General features: G+C 35.8%; 1 protein-coding gene across 1 annotated transcript in view; it reads right to left on the bottom strand.

Moving 5' to 3' along the window:
- Positions 1–5,631: 5,631 nt before the first annotated feature.
- The window catches only part of LOC139092487 (uncharacterized), a gene marked incomplete at its 3' end in the record, with an annotated part of 36,566 nt that continues 20,455 nt past the window's right edge, over positions 5,632–21,742 (bottom strand). Inside the window, exons 2-3 of the mRNA XM_070642897.1 lie at positions 6,768–7,478; positions 5,632–5,959 (exon numbers count right to left, since the gene is read on the bottom strand). Coding sequence (XP_070498998.1) covers positions 5,632–5,959; positions 6,768–6,862 — 423 coding nt within the window. The remainder of the gene's footprint in view (positions 5,960–6,767; positions 7,479–21,742) is intronic.

Genomic DNA, 21,742 nt, shown 5'->3' with positions numbered 1-21,742 from the left:
TGTTGATAGGCCAAGCTTCGCTTGGCTTAAGTTTGAAGAACCAAGCTAGACGATAGTTGGCGCTTCTGCTCTTTGGCATAAGTCGAAGCAAATCTGTTTAGACTGATAGGTCAAGCTTCGCTTGGCATAAGTTTGAAGAACTAAGCTAGACTGATAGGCTGCTTCGCCGTATAAGTTTGAAGAACTAAGCTAGACTGCTAGGCTGCTTCGCTTGGCATAATTTTGAAGAACCAAGCTAGACCGATAGGCCGTTTCCGCTTGGCATGTTTTGAAGAACTAAGCTAGACTTGATAGCTGCTTCGCTTGCACAAGTTTGAAGAACCAAGCTAGATTCGTTAGCTGCTTCGCTTGGCATAAGTCGAAGAACCAAGGATAGTCAAGCTTCTGCTTGGCATAAGTCGAAGAACTAAATAGAATGATAGGGTTGCTTCTGCCCGGCATAAGTTTCAAGAACCAAGCTAGGACCGATAGGCCAAGCCTCATTTTGGCATAAGTTTGAAGAACTAAGCTAGATCGATGAAAGCCAAGCTTCAGTTTGGCATAAGCTGAAATAAACCAAGCTAGTTCGATAGCCAAGCTTCGCTTGGCTTGCTTCAAGAACTAAGTCAGGGATCGATAGCTGCTTCTCGCTTGGCATAAGTTTGGAAGAACCAAGCTAGACCGATAGGCCAAGCTCGCTTCGGCAGCAAGCTCAGCCAAGTTCAAGTAGGACCTTGATAGGGGCTGCTTCGCTTGGCTTCTAAGTTTGGAAGAACGCTAGACTGATAGCTGCTTCTGCCTGGTACAAGTTTGAAAGAACCAAGCTAGTTCGATAGGCTAAGTCGTGCCTACTTAAGTTTGAAGAACTAAGCTAGACTGATAGGCCAAGCTTCGCTTGGCTTAAGTTTGGAAGAACTAAGCTAGACTGATAGGCTGCTTCGCTTGGCATAAGTTTGAAGAACTAAGCTAGACTGATAGCTGCTTCGCTTATAAGTTTGAAGAACTAAGCTAGACTGCTAGTCAAGCTTCGCTTGGCATAATTTTGAAGAACTAAGCTAGGACTGATAGGGCCAAGCTTCGCTTGGCATAAGTTTGAAAGAACTAAGCTAGATCATAGGGCTGCTTCGTCATAATAATTTGAAGAACTAAGCTAGACTGATAGGGCCAAGCTTCGTCATACAAGTTTGAAGAACTAAGCTAGACTGATAGTTCAAGCTTCGCTTTGGCATAAGTTTGAAGAACTAAGCTAGACCGTTAGGGGCCAAGCTTCGCTTGCATAAGTTTGGAAGAACTAAGCTAGACCGATAGGCCAAGCTTCGTCAAGAGCAAGTCGAAGAACTGTTAGATCGATAGGCCGTTTCTTTGGCTTAAGTTTGAAGAACTAAGCTAGACCTATAGGCCAAGCTTCGCTGGCATAAGTTTGAAGAACTAAGCTAGACCGTTAGGCCAAGCTTCGCTTGGCATAAGTTTGAAGAACTAAGCTAGACCGATAGGCCAAGCTTCGCTTGGCATAAGTTTGAAGAACTAAGCTAGACCGTTAGGCCAAGCTTCGCTTGGCATAAGTTTGAAGAACTAAGCTAGACCGTTAGGCAAAGCTTCGCTTGGCATAAGTTTGAAGAACTAAGCTAGACCGATAGGCCAAGCTTCGCTTGGCATAAGTTTGAAGAACTAAGCTAGACCGTTAGGCAAAGCTTCGCTTGGCATAAGTTTGAAGAACTAAGCTAGACCTATAGGCCAAGCTTCGCTTGGCATAAGTTTGAAGAACTAAGCTAGACCGTTAGGCCAAGCTTCGCTTGGCATAAGTTTGAAGAACTAAGCTAGACCGATAGGCCAAGCTTCGCTTGGCATAAGTTTGAAGAACTAAGCTAGACCGATAGGCCAAGCTTCGCTTGGCATAAGTTTGAAGGACTAAGCTAGACCGATAGGCCAAGCTTCGCTTGGCATAATTTGAAGAACTAAGCTAGACCGATAGGCCAAGCTTCGCTTGGCATAAGTTTGAAGAACTAAGCTAGACCGATAGGCCAAGCTTCGCTTGGCATAAGTTTGAAGAACTAAGCTAGACCGATAGGCCAAGCTTCGCTCGGCATAAGTTTGAAGAACTAAGCTAGACCGATAGGCCAAGCTTCGCTTGGCATAAGTTTGAAGAACTAAGCTAGACCGATAGGCCAAGCTTCGCTTGGCATAAGTTTGAAGGACTAAGCTAGACCGATAGGCCAAGCTTCGCTTGGCTTAAGTTTGAAGAACTAAGCTAGACCGATAGGCCAAGCTTCGCTTGGCATAAGTTTGAAGGACTAAGCTAGACCGATTATTATTATCTAGAAATTTAAATATTAGCTTTAATTTAAATTTGATTTTAAATAATAAAAGTTTGATTTTTGATAATAAATAATAAAGAATTTTCGATACTTTCCATCATGAGGACAAAAAACGTAATATTTTATGTGAAAATGCGTGATGAAAAATATTAAACTCCAAGAAAACATTAGAAAATAGCTTAGAAAAGTATGAAAATGGAAAATTTTATATTAAAACATTATAAATTATCAAAAAAGTATGAAAAAGAATTACAAAAAGTATGAAAAAGTACGACAAAAAAAGTTGGAAAATTTGAGACTTGAACTCTTGACCGGCTTGGAATTTTAAAAAAATTATCTTTTCAAGGACTACGTAAAAATTACGTACGTAATGCGCATAAAGCGCGTACGAAAAATTAGTTAAAATTAATTAATTATAGCATAACTAAGCTATATTGTGATTAACTAATGCTTGAATATTGCATTGTCATCGAGAACACACATGCATGAAAAATTTCAGCTCGATTGGAGCAGTAGAAGTGGTCGAAAAATCGATCACAAGATTTGACCTCGACAAACAGACAGACAAGAAAGTAAGTTAAGAAAATACTTTATAATATAATAAAAAAAAACTTTTTAAAAAATCATCGTTTTTCGCGTGGACTAAAAAGTAAAAAATAACTTTTATTTTGTGATTTAGAGAAATTGGTTTGAAAGTTGAGACCACCCATGAATTTACAAACATGCACCTTGACTTTATCGTATAGTTCTACAACAAAAAACGAGGGCGCCTGGTATCAAAACTTCATCAAAGATTCGCGCCCTCGTTTTTTGTTGTAGAAAACTATACGATAAAGTCAAAGGTTAATATTTGTAATTCATGGGTGAGTCTCAACTTTCAAAACCAATTTCTCTAAATCACAAAATAAAAAGTTATTTTTTACTTTTTTAGATCCACGAAAAAAAACGATGATTTTTAAAAGTTTTTTTTATAAAGTATTTTATTTTCAACTTTTTAGTCCAAATATCGATCTGTTTGTCTTTCTGTTTTTCATTCAGCCTTTCACGATCAGCTCGATTAGTTTAGCATTATCGTTCAGATCGTAAAAATTTGTGAGCTTTGCTCAACCAAGTCCGAGCTGCGTTCGAAATATTTAATTTCGAGCTTCGCTCGGATTAGATCCAGTATTGTCGGACTCCACTTCGCTTCGCTTCGTTCGCCCGACTGTTATTAGGTCACAGTGGTGTCGGACTCCACTTCGCTTCGCTTCGTTCGCCCGACTGTTATTAGGTCACAGTAATGTCGGACTCCACTTCGCTTCGCTTCGTTCGCCCGACTGTTATTAGGTCACAGTGGTGTCGGACTCCACTTCGCTTCGCTTCGTTCGCCCGACTGTTATTAGGTCACAGTAGTGTCGGACTCCACTTCGCTTCGCTTCGTTCGCCCGACTTTTATTAGGTCACAGGAGTGTCGGACTCCACTTCGCTTGAATTTTATGATTAAAGAACACAAAATTATCCAAAAATAGAAAATGCTAAAAAAAAAGTTTGCTCATGAATAGGCTTGAACTCATGACCTAATGTATACTGAAACCTGCACTCTGACTATTTCGCCACCACGACATATTATAAATATTTGACGAATGGCAATTTATGATATTAATAAAAAAGTATTTATTTGATATTATTTTTATAATTATTATCAAGAAATTTATATATTAACTTTAATATAAATTTGATTTCTAATAATTAAGTAATAGTTTTTTCGACACTTTTCAAAAAATTAAAATTTTCTGTGAAAATGCGTGATGAAAAATATTAAACTCCAAGGAAACATTGGAAATAGCTTAGAGAAGTGTGAAAATGGAAATTTTTATCATAAAATAGCATGAACTATCAAAAAAGTACAAAAAGAATTGAAAAAGTACGACAAAAAAAGTTGGAAAATTTGAGACTTGAACACATGGCCGGATTGGAATTTTTGAAAAATAAAATTTTTTAGGCCTACGTAAAAATTACGTACGTAAAATGTACGTAATACGTAAGCTTATTTTAAAAATTAATTAATTATAGCATAACTAAGCAATTTTATGATTCACAAATGCTTGAATATTGTATTGTCATCGAGAATACACATCCATAAAAAATTTCGGCTCGATTGGAGCAGTAGAAGTGGTCGAAAATTCAATCGCAAGATTTGATCAAGACAGACAGATAGACAGACAGACAGACAAGAAAGCAAGTTAAGAAAAACGATGTAAAAACGAGGTAAAATGATGTGTAATATTATTTCTGAGTGTTATTTCTGATACGTTAAAACTAGTCATCAAGTGCACATTAACTTGCTATTAGTTAGTTATAACGAATTTTTGTCTGCTTAGGGTTGGTTAATTTTTTTGCAATTATAAACCCATTCATATGAACATGTGAAAAATAGTTCCAATAATATCGAAAAATTTGTCCTTTCATATGGAAAACTTTAAATTTTTTCTAAAAAGGAAACAATTTTTTAAGGTTTTTTACATACTTAAAATGATATTTTGAAACGGTTTGAAGATTGATTAAAGATTTTAATTATCGGAAAAATGTCAGAAAAGCAAAATTTCACCAATTTCGTGACCTGAGACAGCAATTTTGTCTTAATTTTGAATACCGGTATGATACCGGTATACCGGTATTGAGATTTTTCAATACCGAAATACCGGTATTGAAAATTTGGTTCGGTATTGAAAACCCTACAATATGCCAGATTCACGTCTGAACGATGTCAGATTTTGGATCAATTAGCCAATTTAAGCCAGAATTTACCTTTCAAGGTTCAAAACAAAAAATTTTAATTTCCATAGAGTTATGTCCTCATAAAATGAAAATTGAGGATCTGGCTTCAAACTATTAGTAAACAATTTTATTGTCTTTAAACAAGCAAATGTGAAGCTACTTCTGTAAAATCCATACATTTGAACTAAAACAATAGTTCATGAAAACTACCGAGATATCCATAGTTATGTCACAAGTTTGTTAAAAACACGTCAAATATCCAGTGCGCAAAAAAGAGGAACAAAAGTTTCATATGAAAAGTAAAATCATAAGCATCAGTAAGCTTTTCACATTTATGAACATCAAGCACGTTTCGCTTTGCATGACTGAATTAAAAAATTGTCATTTGTCATATCAATCAGAAGCATACAACGTTGATGCAAAGTATATACCCAAAATTAAAGCTTGATGACAAATCAGTATAATCATATTCCGTAGATCCGTAAATGAAATGACTTAAATCATCCAACATAGCTAATGTTTTCGATGATTTTATGATTTAATTCAAAAAAAAGGTTCTTAATTAAGGACCATAACTCACCTGAAGCAGTTCAACATCAAACGAATTCGGTAGAAAGCTTTTGCTATTTTGCTCATTTTCACTACAAATGCCAACACTTTCTTTTATCACAGCCTTTTGAGCATCCCTCCGGTGCTCTTTTGACACTTTCGATGATTTTTGATAACGTTTTCCATTTTTACCATCAAGTGAATATTCATTACCATATGTATCATCAGGCGAGTGAGGCGGTGATACACCATAACGTTGTGCAAATGTTTGAGTGCTGCGTGCTGATGGATCAATTGTAAATGGCGTTGTTTGATACGGTATTCTGGGTATGCGATGAGAATAATTTGTTTGTGGTAATCTGCAATGAATAGATTGAGAAAAAAACAGAAGCGAACGATTAATGTGAATTGAGAAAAAAAATTGTGCAAATGGAAATTGACAATTAAATGAATTAATTAATTAAGTAAGCTTTTTTGCTACAAAGTAGAATAATTATATTAAATCAGAGTTGAGTTGCAGGGATTTGGACTCGTAGCTTGTGAAGTTGAGAGCATGGTTTAGACTCTTATCTGAAAATTGTGATCGATGGCCTTCCTCAGATGGTACCGTCTTCCAATTTTCAATATCAAATTTCCGTCAACAGCCTCCTTCTAAGTGTCCTTTGATCGTTCATGTGATCTTGTACCATTTACAACAGTGTTGTCCGAACTGTGTGCCGCGGCACATTAGTGCGTCGCCGGAATTATTTGAAAGTGAAACTAACCGTATGTCCTGTCATGGCTTATGATCAAGATATTGCGGCGTGGCGTATAAAGGTTTCCCACAATTGATCTGCAAAGTCAGATTTAACGCCCTTATGTAACAGAGCTTCTGTTCTGCAGATATTGAATCTTGGTCTGAGTCTTCTTAAAAAGTGCAATACACAGTTGCATGGCCATCAAATGAGCTGTCAAATTGTAATACCTGAGATATACCAAGTAGCTAACTTAAAGACAGAGGTGAGTAAACTAGATATGCCATAAACCATATGCTCTGTACGGTTTCGATCGAGGTTTACCACCAAAATGTGCCGTGAGACATTAAAGGCTTCTTACCTGGATATTGCATTCTTAATTCCAACTCTGATTCTAGATGCCAATTTTTAAAAACATAAACTTTTCATTTACCTTGAGAGATTCTCTTCATGTCTGGCGTTTTGTCGTGCCTGTATTATTGACGTTGCTCGATCACCTCGGGCTGCTGCCATCATGTACGTCCACATTTTGATAAATCATCGCATTCAGACCTGCCACCCGAATGAATAATTGAATTTTTTTTATTTCTTCCTCTGCTTTCCTTTTTACCGCTGCTGCTCTTATTGATTGATTTCAATATGCGCAATATTCAACGACTATTTCTCTGTAGAATTTTAATTAATTTCTTTTTTTCAATCGTTTACACCTTCTTGGGTTCACTTTTGATAATTATTTCTTGTTTTTAATTAATACTGCATCTGACCAAAACCTTTTCATTCACTAAATTGTCATTTCCACTTTTCTATTCACAATCTTTTTCTTTTTTCCTTTTTGTGGCTTATCCCTCTCGTGTTTTATTGATACTGATTATGTAGTACGTACTTTGTCATTAGCACACAAACTTAATTTACATATTTTATTATGGGCATGCAAATGGCGCGTGCAATTTGAATTTTAAAACCAAAATTTACTTCTTTTTTTTGAAAATTACAATGTTTAGTACCCGCATCAGCTGTTACAAATTCACTTTAAAGATGTCCAATATTGTTAAATGGGTCACGGTTTCAATTGTCTATTGTTTACACTGAATATTCTATTTCTTCTTCTTATTGCTGTGAGTTATGATAATTTTTCCTTCTGTTACTGTAAAATGAAAATGAAAATGTTGAGTGGTTAGATATTTTAATGAGTTTATGTCTGAGGTTTTTTTTATGTTAGGTACAAGTTTGAGTTATGGCTTTTAAAGTTCATTGAATTTATTTTGTGAATGGCTTTTTTACTGTGTGGAAGCAGAACAAGAAAAATAAATGAAAAGAAAATTAATATTAAATTTTTACTATTGACGTCACATGTCATGGCATACTGTTTTCACCCTTTAGTGTTTGCTATCATAAATCATTTTTAAAGTTAGAGAAGGCCTTAAATTCAAATAAATATTTATTAAACCTTTTTTAAACAAACAAAGAGGTTGCTTCAGGGATCACTCATTTATTGCGGAACGCAAAACAAGAAATTTTAAAATCTTATCTTCCCTTTGTTGCTTATTTTCCATTAAAAAATGTTACTTGCACGAAGCAAGGTGTTACAAAATCCTTGATAATCCCTCTCCACTGAAAATTAAACGTAACCCAAGCAGCACTAATGAAGAAGTCTCCGCCAAGAAGCAGTGGACGTCAAAATCCAGTTTGAACATTTTTAAAACAAGATATAGAGAATACCTATACATACAGCAACTGTGGTACGATACGTCATAAACTATTCGCTTACACTTTATAAATTAAATTAAATTAGTTAATAAGCAAAGTATTAAACAGTTTGAATAAACTAAAATATGAAACTGAATCAAATAAAAAAAAAAAAAAAAAAAAAAATGAGACGATTTCCATTTGGTAGTAACAAAAGAGGTCTTCATTTGTGTCGTTCGGGACATAATTGAATGCCGAATAAGGCCAATCCGATAGACGCAATAATGTTGGCAAAGCTACATGATATGCACCTAGTGTAAATCGATCGATGCTGTGAATAATTGAAATGTCATATCGTTTTATTGACATTCAAATTGATAGTGATAATCAGCATAACCTTGGTAATATTTGCTTATCAAACCATAGGAGAACAGGTTGTGATTAGTCGATCTTATGTTTAGTAACGAACTTTTTCATATGTGGAACTTGCGATAGAATGTCCAGTCAGAATGGCATAACAAGTGACCACAGAGCATCCAGCCTAAACAGACAATGACACCCAGAGTGGACAGGACTTTGAAGTCTGGACTCTAAAAGTTTATTTTTTGGGAGTCCGGACTCCAATGGAGGCGCCTCCACATTGGAGCCCTGCCAACTATGGAAGACACTCACCTAAACGAGCATGCAAATGAGTATATGGCACTTAACATGAAAATGACTACTTGGTTGCCAAATGACATCCACTTGACTATCATGAATAATTTGTTCCAGTTGGGTTGGCTTCGAAAACTATTTCGATCAATTAAAGAACAAGTCTCATCAAACTACCAAGTTGTCTCCCAATCAAAATTCAATTGTACTCTATAAAAGTTAAATTCAATCATGCCCTATAAATCCCCCAAAAAGAAAATCAATTTAAAACTTATTCAATTTCCAGATCTTTCAACCACAATGCATTGTCACAGAAAACACAACTTTAGATTGTATTAAATTTCCTATTTTTATCAGCACACAAAAAACCATGGTTTTACTGCTCACACTTTCAACTTGAAAAGCAAACAATCGACAAAGCATTTTCCCTCCTTTTGTAAATTTACATTGCGGATTACGACAGTTAAAGGAATGCGGTAAGAAAACATTTATCTGATTATATCGTAATTTACTGTTCGATAGAATAAAGAATCATAAATTTGTTGGTTTGCGAAAGGATTTTTATTTAATTAACAATGTTTGGGATGTGCGGTATCGATGAAGCACTCTTAAAAATCCCGGGCGACACAGTGTAGGACCCAAAAAGGCAAGATCAGTTTTTGGTGTCGTTGAAGTATATTCTTGTTAGGGGTATTCTAGGTACTGTTTTGTCATCGTGTTGATGGTAAATCTTCAAAAAGTACGTAGAAATACACTGGTGGTTCTGATATCTTTCAAATCGTTCTCCTCGTTAGCTTAATAGAATTTGAAGAATTTGAGCAGATATTATAAAACCATAAATGTTGCCACAATAATGTTTTCGAACAACAAACTCGAAAATAACATCTGAACAGCACAACGTGTTCGCTGTAGCAATGCTACGTCACCATATTGACGGTAACACACGATGTTGTCCTGAAGGCATCAAGACGGATAATTTTGACACATTTAACGGCGAGTTACGCAATTCGTTTCGTTGTGCCGTTCAGCACATTAGATGGATCAAAGGTAATCTTAAAGAATATTCGATATAGATGTCTATAGAGCTCCGAAATCGGACAAAAACCGTTAGAACTGGTCACTAATTCGGAGGTGGGCAACCTGTTGCACAACTTGGTGTATAGGCTCGGCTGAAACCATACACGGCATACAGTTCATATCAAAACGTGCAATAACTAGCTGTAACGTATTTTGTCCACTCAGGACTCTAGTGGAACTTGCTATGAATCAAGTGAAGTCAAGGATATAACTCGACACAACCTGTTCCTCTCGGGAAAATTATTGGAAAAATACAATGTTCCGTATTGAAACTTTTAACATAATAATCAAATTTAATATTGATGAATCTTGCTTCCTTCCGACATCGAAAATAAGAAGACACAGGAAAAAGGTTCGTCTAAAAAGTTTTATAAAAAGTATGTAATAAAATTAGAGACTGCTGTAAATTTAATGTTCATAGATCGGAATTTCACAGTTCATAAACTTTTCATCATAATAAAAGAAGCTTTTTAACCTTAAGAATGATTGCTCAATTTTTTGTCCTTTGGAATGTGCTTTATGTTAGATCAAAAGTTTTTCCAAAAAATGAGGCTAATCTTCAGGCTTATGAAGAAATCATTCATTTTATTTCTTGGCGTAGGCAGGAATTTAAAGACTCGAATTTTGATGAATGTAGGATGTAGATGTAATTAATTGTAAGAGTATTTCATTCAAAACGTCTCTGAAATTTTTTGATTAATGAAAACTTTGCTATGGCAATGCACGCACACATTCGCATTCCTTTTGATGTCATTTTAAAGTTTTAATTTCATCTTATTAAAAACCCTTAACTAACTTTCGTGTGTGGGCTTTATGAATGACTTTTAAATATTCTTTCTTAAAGGTTATTCAAGAATGACGTCATTCAAAAAATTAGTTTCATAGCCAACTCTATCACATGTATTCCGAGCGACACAAAAGCTTCTCTCTACTTAAAGCTTTTTTATTAGCACTAAATGGAAGTTGTATTAGTGTGGCATACATGTGACTGACATATGGTCATATTGCTATCAAATGTTCATATGACTGCCTAATAGCCGTTCGGCTTGACCATAAGCCTACATGGCTGTTAAATTGTTAAATGGCTGTAAATTGACATATGATTGCCAAATTCCCATATGGCTTCAAAATTCCAATAAGGCTAGCAAATTGCCATGTGGCTAGCTAATAGCCATAAAGCTCCCAAATTGTCATTAGACTGCCTTATGCTACATATGGATGCTACATGGATGCTCTATAACGAAATTGCCATATTGCTGTCAAATTGACATATATTATTATTTATTATTATTATTTATTTATTTACTATATATATTTATATATTTACATATAGCTGCAAAACTGCCATATGACTGACCATGCTGAGCCTACTTCCATTTGGTGCTAATAAAATATTTTTGGTGAATCCTTTTAAAGCTCCATGGCTGAGCTTTCTTCATGTGTGTCGCTCGGGTATGAAGTGGCTTATAGATCAAGTCTAATTTTAGCTCTCTTTATCAGTAAAAATTGGACGTGATTTTTTAACAGTTCATAATTCTATTTTGTTACTTCACTTCCTACTTCCCATCATATTTCCACATCAAACTCATCATTTTTTTTTTAATCCCAAACACGCAAAGAAAAAGAAGAATAAATTTAGTAATTTAACTTTATAGCTTCATCATAAAAAAGCTCAAACATTAAAATTTATATGAAAGGACATTAGGTATGAGTTCATGCGTTGAAAATATAATTTCGATGTTATGTAACTAAAAATACAAAAAAACCGACATCCACACATAAAAGAACTCAAAGGATGTTTGATGATGAGGAAGGACTTCTCTCAGAATTTTGTTGTACCAATTCATGTTTGACATTAAGATGGGATGTTAGAGATAATTTGGTACAAGTTTACAGATCAGAGAGAACAAATTTTTGTGAAGGAAGTTATGGTCAGACCACTTAAAAGCTTCGTGGGTGGTGAAGGATCAATTCAAATTTCCGTATTATGATTGAAGAAGATCAAGTTTGAGACTTTTGAGGGATATTTTAATGCTTTTGTAGTAAAAAATATTATTGGCTTTTTACTATCTCTAGGAGGTAAATAACAGAGTTCTCAAATGCAAAGTAAGCTAAGAGTAATGCTTACAAACATGTCCATCTAGTGTATTTAAGGGAAGCGAGCTCTCGAAAGCATGCTCTTTGGGTGTTAGGGTATGGTAGGTATGTATATTTAACCACAAAGAAGAGTTCGGCCATGAGCCTTAGGCCTTCATGTCCTGCGTTTTAAATGAGTAGGTGTGTAGTTTTTGGCTGTATCTTACAGTTCGTTCAATGCTAAATGTCAGCGATTATTGTCATTAGGTTTGAAATTCTAATTGAACCCAACAAGACAGATTGTCCTTGAATTCAAAAAATACTTTATAAAAAAAAACTTTTTAAAAAAACCTCGTTTTTCGCGTAGACTAAAAAGTAAAAAATAACTTTTATTTTGTGCTGTTGAGAAATTGGTTTGAAAGTTGAGACCACACATGAATTACAAACATGTACCTTGACTTTATCGTATAGTTCTACAACTAAAAACGAGGGCGCGAAGCTTTGATAAAATTCTGATACCAGGCGCCCTCGTTTTTAGTTGTAGAACTATACGATAAAGTCAAGGTATGTTTGTAATTCATGTGTGGTCTCAACTTTCAAACCAATTTCTCAACAGCACAAAATAAAAGTTATTTTACTTTTTAGTCTACGCGAAAAACGAGGTTTTTAAAAGTTTTTTTTTATAAAGTATTTTATTTTCAACTTTTTAGTCAAATGATTCTTTAATTTAATATTTTGATAATCTTGGAACATGTTTGAAGGTTTGAGCTAGACCGATAGGCCAAGTTTTTGGCATAAGTTTGAAGAACTAAGCTAGACCGATAGGCCAAGCTTCGCTTGGCATAAGTTTGAAGAACTAAGCTAGACCGATAGGCCAAGCTTCGCTTGGCATAAGTTTGAAGAACTAAGCTAGACCGATAGGCCAAGCTTCGCTTGGCATAAGTTTGAAGAACTAAGCTAGACCGATAGGCCAAGCTTCGCTTGGCATAAGTTTGAAGAACTAAGCTAGACCGATAGGCCAAGCTTCGCTTGGCATAAGTTTGAAGAACTAAGCTAGACCGATAGGCCAAGCTTCGTTTGGCATAAGTTTGAAGAACTAAGCTAGACCGATAGGCCAAGCTTCGCTTGGCATAAGTTTGAAGAACTAAGCTAGACCGATAGGCCAAGCTTCGCTTGGCATAAGTTTGAAGAACTAAGCTAGACCGATAGGCCAAGCTTCGCTTGGCATAAGTTTGAAGAACTAAGCTAGACCGATAGGCCAAGCTTCGCTTGGCATAAGTTTGAAGAACTAAGCTAGACCGATAGGCCAAGCTTCGCTTGGCATAAGTTTGAAGAACTAAGCTAGACCGATAGGCCAAGCTTCGTTTGGCATAAGTTTGAAGAACTAAGCTAGACCGATAGGCCAAGCTTCGTTTGGCATAAGTTTGAAGAACTAAGCTAGACCGATAGGCCAAGCTTCGCTTGGCATAAGTTTGAAGAACTAAGCTAGACCGATAGGCCAAGCTTCGTTTGGCATAAGTTTGGCATAAGTTTGAAGAAGAACTAAGCTAGACCGATAGGCCAAGCTTCGCTTGGCATAAGTTTGAAGAACTAAGCTAGACCGATAGGCCAAGCTTCGCTTGGCATAAGTTTGAAGAACTAAGCTAGACCGATAGGCCAAGCTTCGCTTGGCATAAGTTTGAAGAACTAAGCTAGACCGATAGGCCAAGCTTCGCTTGGCATAAGTTTGAAGAACTAAACTAGACCGATAGGCCAAGCTTCGCTTGGCATAAGTTTGAAGAACTAAGCTAGACCGATAGGCCAAGCTTCGCTTGGCATAAGTTTGAAGAACTAAGCTAGACCGATAGGCCAAGCTTCGCTTGGCATAAGTTTGAAGAACTAAACTAGACCGATAGGCCAAGCTTCGCTTGGCATAAGTTTGAAGAACTAAGCTAGACCGATAGGCCAAGCTTCGCTTGGCATAAGTTTGAAGAACTAAGCTAGACTGATAGGCCAAGCTTCGCTTGGCATAAGTTTGAAGAACTAAGCTAGACCGATAGGCCAAGCTTCGCTTGGCATAAGTTTGAAGAACTAAGCTAGACCGATAGGCCAAGCTTCGCTTGGCATAAGTTTGAAGAACTAAGCTAGACCGATAGGCCAAGCTTCGCTTGGCATAAGTTTGAAGAACTAAGCTAGACCGATAGGCCAAGCTTCGCTTGGCATAAGTTTGAAGAACTAAAGCTAGACCGATAGGCCAAGCTTCGCTTGGCATAAGTTTGAAGAACTAAGCTAGACCGATAGGCCAAGCTTCGCTTGGCATAAGTTTGAAGAACTAAGCTAGACCGATAGGCCAAGCTTCGCTTGGCATAAGTTTGAAGAACTAAGCTAGACCGATAGGCCAAGCTTCGCTTGGCATAAGTTTGAAGAACTAAGCTAGACCGATAGGCCAAGCTTCGCTTGGCATAAGTTTGAAGAACTAAGCTATACCGATAGGCCAAGCTTCGCTTGGCATAAGTTTGAAGAACTAAGGCTAGACCGATAGGCCAAGCTTCGCTTGGCATAAGTTTGAAGAACTAAACTATACCGATAGGCCAAGCTTCGCTTGGCATAAGTTTGAAGAACTAAGCTAGACCGATAGGCCAAGCTTCGCTTGGCATAAGTTTGAAGAACTAAGCTAGACCGATAGGCCAAGCTTCGCTTGGCATAAGTTTGAAGAACTAAGCTATACCGATAGGCCAAGCTTCGCTTGGCATAAGTTTGAAGAGCTATACCGATAGGCCAAGCTTCGCTTGGCATAAGTTTGAAGAACTAAGCTATACCGATAGGCCAAGCTTCGCTTGGCATAAGTTTGAAGAGCTAAGCTATACCGATAGGCCAAGCTTCGCTTGGCATAAATTTGAAGAGCTAAGCTAGACCGATAGGCCGCACAGAATCCTGTACAGAATCAAAACATTGAATTTTATGAAAGAACACAAAATTATCAAAAAAAAGAAAATGCTAAAAAGAAAGTTTGCTCATGCCTAGGCTTGAACTCATGACCTCATGTTTACTATGACCTGCACTCTAACCATTACGCCACCACGACATATAATTTTTGTTTTAATGTACGGCAATTCATAGTATTAATAACAAAAAGTTGTTATTTAATATTATTATTATAATTATTATTATTATCAAGAAATTTATATATTAGCTTTTATTTAAATTTGATTTCTGATAATCAAGGAATAGTTATTTCGAAAGTAAAATTTTGTGTGAAAATGCGTGATGAAAAATATTAAACTCCAAGAAAACATTGGAAAATAGCTTAGAAAAGTGTGAAAATGGAAAATTCTGTCTTTAAACATTATAAATTATCAAGAAAGTATGAAAAAGAATTGAAAAAGTACGACAAAAAAAGTTGGAAAATTTAAGACTTGAACTCATGACCGGCTTGGAATTTTTGAAAAATAAAATTTTTAAAGACTACGTAAATATTACGTACGTAAAATCTATGTGATACGTAATCTTGTTTTAAAAATTAATTAATTATAGCATAACTAAGCAGTTTTATGATTCACAAATGCTTGAATATTGTATTGTCATCGAGAATACACGTCCATAAAAAATTTCGGCTCGATTGGAGCAGTAGAAGTGGTCGAAAATTCAATCGCAAGATTTGATCAAGACAGACAGATAGACAGACAGACAGACAGACAAGAAAGCAAGTTAAGAAAAACGAGGTAAAAAGGTATTCATTTCCGATATCTAAATGGAACTAATTGCTTAGAATCCCTCAAAATATATATTTAATTGATATTTATCGATATATACCCAATTGAGAAATAATTCCCAATAAAAAGCATTTGTTGACCCATTAAAAAAAGAGCATTGCAGATATCCGCATCAGAGATTAATAATTATTCATTCCTACACAATCCCCAAACCACTATAATGAATTTCTCTAAAATAAAAATGCTCTCGTTCTATTCAATCAATTATTCAAATTGAGTACCTTTTATTCATGATAACTGATCTTCATACTTTTTTGCTTTCTTCTGTTCTGCTTGTTTTTATGAAGCTTTTCAATAATAAACTTTTAATCTTGTTCGGATTTCGTATTTATTTTCTTTTAAATATTTAATTTAGATCTTTAATAAACTTTAATTAAGTTTGAAGATCAACCTTAGTAAATATTTGGAAATTAAGTAATGTTTGGTGGAGGGGGACCTATATTTTTGTAAAGAAGTCCCAATTATGATTCGAGATTTGGTTACAAAGGTGGCAGGATGTTACTTAATTTTCGAATGTTCCATTAATTGAAAACAAGGAATTGTTGAGGAAATAGGCGAAATTCACAGAGACCGAAACCGAGACTACAAGGGATTTTTTTCGAATTCTTGGTTCCGATCTCGAGAGCCAATAGCTGCACCCTTATCTCCTGTATTGACTTGAACTGCACCTAGTAACAGACAAAGCCAATAAAGATCTAAAGTAGACTCTGAACTCCGTTTGCTTGCGAAATGAAATGGAGCCTTGTGCATTCGACAGATTTCAACTGATTTTAAACTCATTTTATTTAATGTTATGAGCAATCAGTGCTGTTATGGAGGAGTTCAATATCGATTTATTTCTTGGCTGTCAATACTTTTTACAAAGCAAAACAAACTGTAAAGAAATTATTTATCTTATCTATCGAAGTTTTTCCGATGTCATAAGTTTATGTAAGATGATTGAAGTTCAGGGTATCTAGAAGTATCTGTGAGATTTTAAGTATCAGATGTGGGCAAGGATAAATTATTTGATTTTAAATACACAACTGAAATTCAGATTTCATCGTTTTGGTTTCATGTGGTTGTGATTTAAAAGCCACAATGAGTTCAGAGTGCATTATGATAGCTTTTGTATTCTGGGCGGATTCCTTTGTCTGATCAGAGTATCTTGGGCTGTCCCAAATTCGAGTTTTTCGACATTAAATCGACAAATTGTAAAAAATTAAGGGTCGTTGTTGAGACAGTCACACTCTGAGTCTGATTTGTTTAACTTACCTGATCGACACACATTGTAGTGTTGCCACCACGGATTATAATCAAATAGCAACCGTTTGTCAAATTTAGGAGGTTCCAATAAGCGGTTGAAACTGAGTTCAAAGGACACTGACGTTTCGTCGCCGTGGTGGAAATATTTCAGTATGTGTCGCTCGGATTAGGTTCATAAATACAAATAACAAGTGTAAATCCTTTCATTGTCAATAATCATAATTGCAGAATTAAATTCGGAAATATCAATAAAAATAAATTTCTTAAAAGCTCGTCTTTTCACAGCATTGACAACACAGTCATTTTATAATTTCATCATCCAGAAAAGTCCAAAATAAACAGCATTTAAGCTTCAATTTTGTTCATAAAAGTCAATTTCCTTCAACTTTTAAACTTTTTATTTATTTTTCTATAAAAAAAAAAAATCTTTGAAAATTTTCCTTGTTATAAAAATAAAAATCACTTCCAGATATTGTAATTAAATTTTCTCATCTCATCTCTTTTAATCGCTCATAAGCAAGAGGGAAAAAATTTGCAATGTTCCGTGATGTGCTTTGAATTAAAAAATGTATATATAAAATATACAGTATGGCATGAGAATGAAAATGTTTCAAGTACTTAATGGCGATAATGATAAAAATTATATTTTTCATCTCATCTAAGCACAGAGCAGGGGTGTAGCCAGGGGGGAGGTATTAGGGTCATAGGCCCCCGTCCGAGAATTGGAAAACTGTTAATTCTGTAACGTTTTTTCTATTTTTAAATTTTAAATCCTTTTTTTTTTAAATTCCAAAAAAACCGTTCGGGCGCCCTTGCAATGTTTTCTGACTACGCCCCTGGCAAACAGTTTCTTTTTGCCATGTTGTCGTGTGTGAGAAAGCTTTGAGGAAGCTTTTATAATGTAATTAAAAGCACTTTTTTCATTTCTTATGTATTGTATATATTATTGCCTATATAAATTTCACTTTAGATGAGATAATAAGAAAACTTTAATTTTTGTCTTTGTCATAAGTAGTAAATATTTGTGAATATATAAAGTGGGTTGCAGTGGTGTATTGAGGGGGAACCGACTCTCCACATCCCATACAATGTGCTTCAAAATAGAAGTATCAGGATGAGACATTGGCGTCATAGCTCGAGACTAAGGACCGAGCGACACTTTTTATACTAAATGCTGTATGTCGCGTGTGGAATAAAAATGTTAAGCTGAAGTCTAACTCCGAAACTGATCAATTATCAAGTGTATATCTTCTAATGGTATCCCCTGATACCGCAAAATACACAGCTGGTGTCCGACTCAACTTGTATAATAAATAAAGCAATTATGTACTTCACAACTGAATAGTGTCGCTAGTGGAGACTCTAAAATTTTTTCTAATGCTAAGCAAATTTTTAAAGAACGCAAAAAAATGCCGCTGGTGTAAATCAATCGAAAATTCATCGAGCATGTCAGTCACCAAATGATGTTTTCATTGCTGAATATTTTCAAAATATTATTTTATCAACAAGTCAACCAAATGATTGTAAAAAAATTATTTTATTAACTTCACGTTGGCTGATAAATATGGGAAAATTGTATAGCAAATATTCACAGTGACACCCCAAATATTTTGATTAACAATTTCTTCATTATACTACCATACGTGCTGTGCTTTCTATAATATTGTATCTGCGCATCAATATCTATCATAAATGTATTTACGACGTAAAAATTCACGTTGATTTAATTTATAAATTGCCGTAGTCAAATTTAAACAATTTTTCAGTTCCACCGTAATCATTTCATCATTAAAAATTCTAAAATTGTTATTATCATGTCATGATTATGTCATTAAATTTAATTCACATTTGTCCTTCACGTCAATCATGTCATTTAAATGAAATTCATTGTCTGGGACAAAGATAGATGTTAATTTGCATAAAATTCGAATAAACGGCAATTAAATCGCCATTGAAAGATCCTGTCAGCTTTATGGCATGCTTTGAAAAAGAGATGAGGGAATTAAATAAGAATGAGACGGGCTTTCATTGTTTTGAGTTCGCTGCTTAGCATAATTTTGAATGAAAAATATGCGCTGTGCAAAAATTAGATTCTAATTTGGTGGTTGAGACATTTCAGTTCAGTTTGCCTCTTTTTCTGGTGCTTTTGTGCAAGTTGATTATGAAAAATGTCGGCTTTAAGCCATACCTGTCCTGTACTATTTTGAGCTACCACCCTTCTCATTTGATGCATGCAAAACAGCGCATATGAAGCTTGGCCCCTAGGGTATTTTTCATTTTCTAGATAAAACGTAGCCTTAACAACAACATGGCAAAGCCTTATTCATTTGTGTCGCTCGGGCATTAATTCTGAGATCTAGACATTAGTTCTGATATCGGATATTAGAGGCACTAATATCGAGCTTTAAGCACTAGTCCCGACCGACATAAATAAAGAAGGCTGCAACAAATGGAAGCTGCTTCTGTGTGCCTTACACAATACTGCCAAATAGAGACGACTTTCATTCAATGTTAATAAAAGAGCTTTGGCAGCGCCCTCAAAGCTCTGTGGCAAAGCTTTCTAAATTTGTGTCACCCGGGACTGAATGGATTATTCATTATTATTATCAAAGATATCAAATAATAAATTAAAATATCTCATAAAGCTTTATATTTATGATTGATGCTAGTATCAGATGTCTTTCTTATAACAAAACAATAAGCATCAAGTCTCATGATTTAATAGGAAAATGAGAAAAAAATGTTTATTCAGATTTCCATAATAATTAATCTCAAATAAATTCATTTTTTATAAGCTTTCTTTAAGCAGAAGCGAGGAGGAACAACGTCGAGGAATAAAACAAACAAAATAAATTACTGTTACTATGGAAATTTATGCAGTAAAAAAAAAATTGCGAGCATTGGAGTATATTTGTAATCAGCCCATCCATTTCAAATAGCAGTAAAAACACACAAATGTTTTACATTTCTTTTAATGGCATCAAACTTTTCTTTTCTTCCTTCTTTCTTTGTGTCTACTTCTTACAACTCATAAATTTCAGTTGTGATGTCAGCAGCATAGCAACAAAAAGAAAAAAATACTTTATAAAAAAAACTTTTTAAAAAAACCTCGTTTTTCGCGTAGACTAAAAAGTAAAAAATAACTTTTATTTTGTGCTGTAGAGAAATTGGTTTGAAAGTTGAGACAACACATGAATTACAAACATGTACCTTGACTTTATCGTATAGTTCTACAACTAAAAACGAGGGCGCGAAGCTTTGATAAAATTATGATACCAGGCGCCCTCGTTTTTAGTTGTAGAACTATACGATAAAGTCAAGGTACATGTTTGTAATTCATGTGTTGTCTCAACTTTCAAACCAATTTCTCTACAGCACAAAATAAAAGTTATTTTTTACTTTTTAGTCTACGCGAAAAACGAGGTTTTTTTAAAAGTTTTTTTTTATAAAGTATTTTATTTTCAACTTTTTAGTCAAATGATTCTTTAATTTAATATTTTGATAATCTTGGAACATGTTTGAAGGTTTGAGCTAGACCGATAGGCCAAGCTTCGCTTGGCATAAGTTTGAAGAATTAAGCTAGACCGATAGGCCAAGCTTCGCTTGGCATAAGTTTGAAGAACTAAGCTGGACCGATAGGCCAAGCTTCGCTTGGCATAAGTTTGAAGAACTAAGCTGGACCGATAGGCCAAGCTTCGCTTGGCATAAGTTTGAAGAACTAAGCTGGACCGATAGGCCAAGCTTCGCTTGGCATAAGTTTGAAGAACTAAGTTAGACCGATAGGCCAAGCTTCGCTTGGCATAAGTTTGAAGAACTAAGCTAGACCGATAGGCCAAGCTTCGCTTGGCATAAGTTTGAAGAACTAAGCTAGACCGATAGGCCAAGCTTCGCTTGGCATAAGTTTGAAGAACTAAGCTGGACCGATAGGCCAAGCTTCGCTTGGCATAAGTTTGAAGAACTAAACTAGACCGATAGGCCAAGCTTCGCTTGCAAAAGTTTGAAGAACTAAGCTGGACCGATAGGCCAAGCTTCGCTTGGCATAAGTTTGAAGAACTAAGCTGGACCGATAGGCCAAGCTTCGCTTGGCATAAGTTTGAAGAACTAAGCTGGACCGATAGGCCAAGCTTCGCTTGGCATAAGTTTGAAGAACTAAGCTGGACCGATAGGCCAAGCTTCGCTTGGCATAAGTTTGAAGAACTAAACTAGACCGATAGGCCAAGCTTCGCTTGCAAAAGTTTGAAGAACTAAGCTGGACCGATAGGCCAAGCTTCGCTTGGCATAAGTTTGAAGAACTAAGCTGGACCGATAGGCCAAGCTTCGCTTGGCATAAGTTTGAAGAACTAAGCTGGACCGATAGGCCAAGCTTCGCTTGGCATAAGTTTGAAGAACTAAGCTGGACCGATAGGCCAAGCTTCGCTTGGCATAAGTTTGAAGAACTAAACTAGACCGATAGGCCAAGCTTCGCTTGCAAAAGTTTGAAGAACTAAGCTGGACCGATAGGCCAAGCTTCGCTTGGCATAAGTTTGAAGAACTAAGCTGGACCGATAGGCCAAGCTTCGCTTGGCATAAGTTTGAAGAACTAAGCTGGACCGATAGGCCAAGCTTCGCTTGGCATAAGTTTGAAGAACTAAGCTGGACCGATAGGCCAAGCTTCGCTTGGCATAAGTTTGAAGAACTAAGCTGGACCGATAGGCCAAGCTTCGCTTGGCATAAGTTTGAAGAACTAAGCTGGACCGATAGGCCAAGCTTCGCTTGGCATAAGTTTGAAGAACTAAACTAGACCGATAGGCCAAGCTTCGCTTGCAAAAGTTTGAAGAACTAAGCTGGACCGATAGGCCAAGCTTCGCTTGGCATAAGTTTGAAGAACTAAGCTGGACCGATAGGCCAAGCTTCGCTTGGCATAAGTTTGAAGAACTAAGCT

Source organism: Chironomus tepperi, unplaced genomic scaffold, assembly GCF_022539635.2.
Source record: "Chironomus tepperi strain 1889 unplaced genomic scaffold, CSIRO-AGI_Ctep_v1 contig_301, whole genome shotgun sequence".
NCBI classification, from domain to species: Eukaryota; Metazoa; Arthropoda; class Insecta; order Diptera; family Chironomidae; genus Chironomus; species Chironomus tepperi.
Note: the sequence above shows the minus strand (reverse complement) of the source record. Positions and strands in the feature narration are given on the sequence as shown.